General features: G+C 55.8%; 3 protein-coding genes across 3 annotated transcripts in view; 2 read left to right on the plus strand and 1 right to left on the minus strand.

Moving 5' to 3' along the window:
* Positions 1-3466, plus strand: part of PTSG_12732 (uncharacterized protein) — an 8143-nt gene extending 4677 nt beyond the window's left edge. Inside the window, exons 14-21 of the mRNA XM_004990660.1 lie at positions 31-105; positions 315-368; positions 548-822; positions 1002-1138; positions 1474-1708; positions 1869-1997; positions 2251-2669; positions 2939-3466. Coding sequence (XP_004990717.1) covers positions 31-105; positions 315-368; positions 548-822; positions 1002-1138; positions 1474-1708; positions 1869-1997; positions 2251-2669; positions 2939-3256 — 1642 coding nt within the window. The 3' untranslated portion in view covers positions 3257-3466. The remainder of the gene's footprint in view (positions 1-30; positions 106-314; positions 369-547; positions 823-1001; positions 1139-1473; positions 1709-1868; positions 1998-2250; positions 2670-2938) is intronic.
* Positions 3463-7034, plus strand: PTSG_12733 (uncharacterized protein). The gene is made up of 9 exons (XM_004990661.1): positions 3463-3638; positions 3866-4077; positions 4221-4289; positions 4511-4716; positions 4916-5082; positions 5426-5569; positions 5763-5855; positions 6210-6344; positions 6570-7034. The coding sequence occupies exons 1-9, from the start codon at positions 3525-3527 to the stop codon at positions 6768-6770; spliced, it is 1341 nt and encodes a 446-aa protein (XP_004990718.1). The 5' UTR covers positions 3463-3524; the 3' UTR covers positions 6771-7034.
* Positions 6991-7500, minus strand: part of PTSG_08471 (uncharacterized protein) — a 3104-nt gene continuing 2594 nt past the window's right edge. Inside the window, exon 6 of the mRNA XM_004990662.1 lies at positions 6991-7500. This exon is cut by the window's right edge and continues 79 nt beyond it. Coding sequence (XP_004990719.1) covers positions 7472-7500 — 29 coding nt within the window. The 3' untranslated portion in view covers positions 6991-7471.

A 7500-nucleotide genomic window follows, 5' to 3' on the forward strand; every position in this document is an offset into this window, starting at 1 on the left:
ATGTCGCACACCTGTATGTCCTGCCTTCAGGCATGTGGATGGCCTGCACGCCAAGGTGCAGCGCAAGAGAGCAGTGGAGACACACAACGAAGCCGTCCTCTCGCGGTGAGTGGGCATACAAGCTCGTGCCTCTTGTTCACAAACACACACACACATGTGCGAGTGTTGGTGCGTTTTGGTGCGTTGCGGTGTTACTCGTGACACGGATGCAGACAGACAAACGTGCTGTTACTGTTTCGCCTGGCACAAGCGTGTCAATTTGACAAGCAGTTCATTGCTCTTCGACACACACCTGCACTTGATATGGAGCGCAGACTTCGTGAGCAGACGAATGGAGCTCTTGGTTCTGTCAAATCTGACGTTGAAGGGTATGTACTTGCAACACGACCAAGTAACTGTGTGCTCGTGTCTTCATAAATTGCGTTCGTGTGTGTGTGTGTGTGTTTGACGTGCATTGATTGAGGCGTGTTGAAGATGCTTGGATTGCTGTTGCTGACGTGCATTTGTACCTGCTCATGGTTGGGTTTTGATGTCCGTCTGCAAACAGATTCGCTGCCACACACGGCACCCAGATGCAAGAGCTGGTGTCCAACTTTCAGGCGTTTGCTTCTGCCACACAACAAGGCCTCGAAGCAACAAAGCAACAAGTGGATGAAATGTCCACGGCTCTGCAAGAAAATGTGATGGCCACAGCTGCAAACGCCCTTCAGTCCATGACACGCGCTGGTGAAGAGAGTGCTCGTACTTGCGCAGAAGCCGCTCAGGCCAACTTTGACACCATGGCCACAGCCAACCAGGCATTTGCAGAGAACTTCTCCCAAGGTGTGTAATACTGCCTGAATGTTGGCGCTGTACGCTTGTACTTGCAATTGCTTGGGCGAGCATAAGAAAAAATGTGTACTCGAGTTCTTTCCTTCCTCGCTGACCAACGCTGGCACCGGCCCGTTCTTCCCTAATGCACTCTTTGGACAACTGTTTGCTTGTGTATGTGTGTTGTGCAGAGATGCAGCGGCTGCAGGATCTCGTTGCCCAGCAAAACGAGATGTTCTCGCGGTTTGTTGCCACCATGTCTGGCCAGCTTGCTGGCGTGCACGACTGCGCCCGCTCTTTCGCGGAGCAGCAGCAACAGTCCCTCCAGGTAAGCACACTTCCACCGTTGCAAGTGCTAGCTGCTTACGATGCGTGCGTTTGTTTGCTGTGCGTTTGCTGTTTGTGTGTGTGTGTGTGTGTGTGATTGTGTGTGTGATTGTGTGTGTGATTGTGTGTGTGTGTGTTGGTTTGTTGTGGTCGTGTGCGTGATTGTGTGCGGGTGTGTGATTGTGTGTGTGTGTGTGTGTTGGTTTGTTGTGGTCGTGTGCTTAGCATTACACTGCCCGATGCATGATCAGGCAACGCTTGCGTCTTCCTCTGCTAACCCCGTCTCCCACTCACGACCACGCATCACTTCCTTGTTTATGGTGATGTCCGGTGCAGGCCCACGGCGCGAAGCTGGATGCTGCGCTTGACAGTGCAAAGCAGGAAGTGAGCGGCATTGGTGCGCGCATGCACGGTTACGCCACAAACCTCGAGGCCGAGGTGGCCGAGGAGGTGGCGACTGTCAAGGATCAAATTGGCGCCATTCTGCAACAGCTGGTGTCGCGCGTTGGCGCCAAGACGCAGGTGGCAGCAGATATTGCTGGAGACGTGCAAACGTTTGCCAGCGCGCTCGGTGAGTCTTGCAGCTGCTTGCTTTGGTGGATGGACACACGTTGCATGATGATGTGAATCTGTACCGTGCTATGACAACAGCACACATCTGCAGGTCCCGCACCACCGCACATCCAACAGCACGAAAACTCATGTCACTCTGCTTTGTGGTGCGATTCCAGGCGAGCGACGGGGCGAGTTCCAGCAGGATGTGGCAGAACAGCGTGAAGCCATCACCACCTTCAACGCGCAGCTGGAGCAGCACCAGCAGCAGCAACAGCACGCCGCCCAGCAGGCGCAGGCAGCAGTCGGTCAGTTTGTTGTGCGTGGTATGGAAGCGCAATGTGTGCGAGAGAGTGAGTGTGTGCGTGTCTGTGTGTCTGTGCGTGTATGCGTGAGTGCGTGTTGACTTGTGGGGGGGGGGTGCAGGATTTGCATTTGCCGCATTTACGTGCTGCTTGACACGTTTGTACATGAGGTTGTACTGTCTTTACTTGCGAGGTTCCATTTGCGTGTTCCTCACCCAGCGGTCCTCACCACTGCGCTGCTGGCATGTGACTGCAGAGGAGCGCCAGGAGGAAGCGGTGGCGGCGCAACAAGCGCTTGGCCAGCGCGTGTCTGCCCATGTGGAGAGCGCTGACGCAGCGGCGCAGCAAGGAAAGATGGCTGTCAGCGACACGTGCGCGCAAAGCATGGAGCGGCTGGCCGCAGCACAGACACACGCTGCGGAGGGCGTTCAGGGCAGTGTGTCGGCCACGGTCACGCAGTGCGCCCACACACGTGACGGTGTGGAGCACTTGTTGCACGAGGTGGCGCGTGGTGCAGACACACATGCGCGTGGACTGGCTGCGAGTGGGGAGGGGTGCGTGTCCTTCACAACTACGACGTCGCAAGCCCTCGATCATCTTCAGCAGGGTGTTGACAGCATCATTTCCAACGAAATTCGCAAGGACATGCCAACTGGCACCACCCCAGCCAAGCAGGTGTTGTTGCTTTTCGTGTCTGTGTCTGTGTGTGTCTGTGTGTCTGTGTGTCTGTGTGTCTGTGTGTCTGTGTGTGGTTGTGTGTGTCTGTGTGTGACTCTGTGTGTGCGACTCTGTGCGTGACTCTGTGTGTGCGACTCTGTGCGTGACTCTGTGTGCGTCTGTGTGTCTGCAGACTTGTCATCACACTCATCTCCCCTATTCACCACTTCGACTCTTTCTCTCTCTCCTTCTTCCCTCCTCCCCACGCTTTCCCATGACAACCACAGGTGTACACGTATCCACGTGCGCTTGCAGCAACCCGCCCCCACGATGAGCTGAAGCGCGAGTTTACGGAGCTGCTGTCCATCGCAGAGGCGCAGTCGTCTGATGAAGACGATGGCGCTGAGGAGACGAACGGCGCCAGCATGAGCGATGCAGGCAACGCTAACAGCTCGGCACAGGCGGACGTCTCCCTGTCTTCTTCGTCTTCATCGTGCGAAGAGAATGCCGACGCAGCAGGCACCGAGGACAAGGCCGCCCCACGGCCAAGCAAGCTCGTCCAGCCCAGCGTCGTGCGTACGCCACTGGGTTCCGTTAACAACTGACATGAAGCAGTTGTGTCATGTCACGCTAGCAAGCAAGCAAGTGTGCTTGATTGTGCCACGTGTGCGACATCCCAGAAAGCCAAAGCGCAAGCAGGAAGACGAAGTCCTTGATGCTGCCTGACGTGGCAGTTGTGTTTGGATGTGTCATGGTTGTTGTTGCGTTGTGTTTGAGGAGGAGTTTCTCGTTTGCATCATCATCATAAACAAGAAGTTGTTGTTCAGTGAGTCAGATCGCAGCGTGGTGACGGGAAAAGCTACGGCAAAGCAGATGGTTGAGGGTCACCCGAAGCGCTTTGTCGCTGCTGCGGTGGCAGGGGTCGCATACACGCAGTGCTACTTCCTTCGCAAGCTTGTCAGCTCAAGCACAGTCTACCTGCGCGAGGTATGGGTGTCTGTGTGTGTCTGTGTGTGTCTGTTGTTGTGTGTGTGTGTGTGTGTGTGTGTGTGTGTGTGTGTGTCTGTCTATGTGTGTGTGTGTCTGTCTCTGTCTCTGTCTCTGTCTCTGTCTCTGTCTCTGTCTCTGTGTTACGATTGATACCTCCTTTGCTTCCCTTCCCCATATCACCATCATGTCCACCATCACCGCTGCCCGTTGCGCTTTCGCTGTAGTCTGCAGGGTTCCCGGAGACTGTGATTGGTGCCATCACATCGGCGTTTGCGCTTGCGTACGGGCTGTCGCGTGTTCCAGGCGGCTTGATCACGGACAAGCTAGGCGCCCGGACCACACTCGCAGCCTCCCTCTTCATCTCTGCGGCCCTTACGATCGCAGTGACGTGCATCGCCAATGCCAACATCTTCTACATCTTGTGGTTTCTCCACGGGTACGGTGCCTGCGTCCTTGATGCCGAGTCGCTGCGATCCTACTGCTCCCTGCGTGCTACTTGTGATGGACGTGTGCTCGTCCTTGGTTTCTGCCGTCATGCTTTGTGTCTCACCAGCATGCCGTCCTTCATACCGGTTTCAGCATGTGCCAGGCCAGCGCTTGGCCCGCATGCGCCCGCCTTCTCAAGGACCTCTTTCCAGATCGCGAAAGGTAAATGAGTGTGCGTGTCTGTGTCTGTGTGCGTGTGTTTGTGTCTGTCTATCTGCCTGCCTGTCTATCTGCCTGCCTGTCTATCTGCCTGTCTATCTGCCTGTCTGTCTGTCTGGCAGCACAAACTCCATTCTCTCCCTCCTTCCTTCCCTCCCTCGCTCCTTCCTTCTCTCTCACTTCCTCACACGTTCGGGCAACCTCACTCGCATGCAAACACACAGGGCGTTCTGGTGGGCTGCCGTGTCCACGTCACAGAACGTGGGCGCAGCGCTAACCCCAATCCTTGTCGCACACATTTACACGTGGTTCCAGGAGCGCAATGCTCAGTTCCCCCTCCCCATCTTTCCGCATGCTGAAGCCGACGCGACATGGCGCTTCCCCTTCCTTGTCCTCGCCCTTCTCTGCCTTCCAGTCGTCATCCTCGCCTGTGAGTCGCACTCCCCCAGCCACATGTCTGTTCCCCATTCCACACCATCGATTGCTTGGTTTGCCTGCCGTCTGACTGCCTCGCACGTTGTCTTTCAACCGTCCCTGTGCAAACTACTGACGTCCACCCCACACCTTGTTTCCCATCCCTTTCCCTCTGTCAAACCCCCCCCCCCGGCTCACCGTGTTCCCTTTGCCAGACGCGCTTGTCCCGTCATACACGGTGCCGCGAGAGCCAGCACAAAACAAGGCGACCGCCAGCAAGCACAAGGGTGCAGACAAGCCTACGCCATCGTGGTGGAATGGCATTTCGCAGCTTCCATCCGCCATCTTCCTCATCACCATAGCCAACATGCTCATCTACGCTGTACGGGGAGTGTGTGTGCATGTATGTGTGTGTGTGTGTGTGTGTGTGTGTGTGTGTGTGTGTGTGTGTGTGTGTGTGTGTGTGTGTGTGTGTGTGTGTGTGTGTGTGTGTGTGTGTGTGTGTGGATGGATAGATGGTCGTCAGGTGGTGGCCGTTGACACCATGGGATGAACCCCCTTTTTTTGGTGCTGCCTTCCACTCTCTGTCAGCCCCTGCGTTTGCCATCATACTCGAGTGTGTGACGCGTTGACTACCGTGCTGGCTGACAGTGGCCGGTTGGCGTTTTGCACTCACGGCAATCGCCATCACGGGCTACGCTTACTCGTCCGTCATGACTCGCCAGGTGCGTGACATCATCGGCAACTGGCTGCTGCTCATCTTCCACGAGACGCGGGGCTTCGACCCAGCGCGGGGCGCATCCGTCTTGGCGCTGTTTGAAATTGGCGGCATTACCGGGGGCCTCCTTGCAGGCATTGCATCAGACAAGGTGCAGTGTTGCCATGTTGCGTCGTTGCGTCGTTGTGTTGGTGTGTTGTTGTGTTGTTGTGCTGTTGCGTCGCTGCGTTGGTGTGAAGTCTACATGCACAGTCCTGTGATGTGTTCGATCGCTCTCTGGTTGCACGGACCACACTCCACAATGCCTAACATACAGTCGTCTTTGCTTTGTTTTCCTCTGCCAGGTGTTTGGCGGCCGGCGCGGCCCCATTTTTGGCATCTGCAGCTTTGGGCTCCTCCTCTCGTGCACCGCCGTCAGCTTTGCACATTCTTACGCGGTGCGTGTGCGTGTGTGTACGTGTGTACGTGTGTGTGTGCGTGTGTGTGTGTGTGCGTGTGTCTGTGTGTGCGTGTGTCTGTGTGTCTGTGTGTCTGTGTGTATGCCTGTGTGTGTCTGTGTGTGTCTGTGCATGGACTGTCCTGTCTGCAGCTTTGCCACCAACTTTCCTTCCCTGGCATTTCCTTGCCCTGCCGAATGGTTTGCGACCTGACGCTGTGGTAATCCCACGCCCATGTCCACATGCACTTCGAGATACTCCACTCACTCTTGTATGCCACAACGGGTGTGATTGTGCCAACACACACCACCACCACCACCACCGCCGCCGCCGCCGCCGTTGTCGCTCCAACAGGCCATCTGTGCTGTGTTCTTTTCGCTCGGGCTGTTCCTGTTTGGCCCGCAGACACTTGTTGGTTTGTTTGCCATGGAGACGGCACCACCACACCTCGACAGCTTTGCAGCAGGCATCGTCGGCTTGTGCGCGCAGGTGTGTGTGTGTGTGTGTGTTTGTGTGTTTGTGTCTGCATGCATGTGTTTGTGTGCCTGCATGTGACTGGACGTGTGTGCGTGAGACTGTACGTGTGTGCGTACACGTATGTATTCTCTTTCTTCTCTTTCTTCTCCTCTCCAGCAGCACGTATGGCACCCGCAGCTTGCCTCATCTCAAAGTCCTCGCCCTCCCTTCTTTGCTGCTGCTGCTGCCATGCGATAGTTGGGAGGCATCACAGCCGGGTACCCTGTGTCTCTGCTGAAGACGGCGTGTGGCTGGGACTGCGTGCTGCTGGCAATGCCTGTCATTGCCCTGCTGTGCTTTGCGGCATCTGTGCCCCTCTGGCATGTGAAGCCCTATGGCGCACAGCCCAAGTCATCGAAGCGGTCGCAGAAGAAGAAGAAGAAAAAGAAGGTGTTGTGAACCGCCTCGCTGCAGAGACTGGATATGCACATGCCTGTGTGCCTGTTACCAGATGTATCGGACCTGTGCCTTTGCATTGCCGCTATTTGTTTGGCATTGCTTCATTTACCTGTATTCTCTCCTCCCCCTGTATTTCCCGTCTCCTGTTTTCCTCCTCTACTGTTGTCCCTCTTCTTCTGTGTACACCACCATGTTACCACGCCCCTTTGACGCAAGGCAAGCCAGTTGTGTCCTTTACAGTGAAAACATATGTACAATGCGCAAGTGAGCGGAAGACATAACAACAGCAGCGATCGCCAGTCTCAAAGAGAGGGAAACTGCGCCATTGGGGCGGCTGCAATCAGTTGGAGGCGTGTGAACGCATGTTCAGCTCCACAGTATTGCGAGGAGCCTTGCGCAACAACATGCGTGCAACCTCGGGAACCAAAGAGTCGGTCACATCAGCGTTCCCACACCCAAAACGCAAACTGCAAAGAAGGATCAATAGAAATGTACACGCGGGCAAGGAAAGCCGAGAAGCGAGAAAAGATGGGGGGGGGGAGAAAGAAACGGCCATTGCAGAGGGGCAGCAAGAGAAGGCAAGGTGTGCGTGCGTGTGCGATGTGTCTAGTTTCAGCTGCAGAGGTCGACAGTTCCCTTCTCTTCGTGTTTGGAATGTGCGCACACGCCAGGCAGTGCACACACACCGTGTTGACGTCTTGTTATGCGTGGGAGCGTCGAAGTGTGACAG

Source organism: Salpingoeca rosetta (assembly GCF_000188695.1).
Source record: "Salpingoeca rosetta unplaced genomic scaffold supercont1.23, whole genome shotgun sequence".
Classification (NCBI taxonomy): Eukaryota; class Choanoflagellata; order Craspedida; family Salpingoecidae; genus Salpingoeca; species Salpingoeca rosetta.

Coding starts and splice junctions, on each gene's coding strand:
- PTSG_12733 (XM_004990661.1), top strand. CDS start 3,525: ATGGTTGAGGGTCACCCGAAGCGCTTTGTCGCTGCTGCGGTGGCAGGG. Junction 4,078..4,220: donor ATCTTGTGGTTTCTCCACGG/GTACGGTGCCTG, acceptor TACCGGTTTCAG/CATGTGCCAGGCCAGCGCTT. Junction 5,083..5,425: donor CCAACATGCTCATCTACGCT/GTACGGGGAGTG, acceptor ATGACTCGCCAG/GTGCGTGACATCATCGGCAA.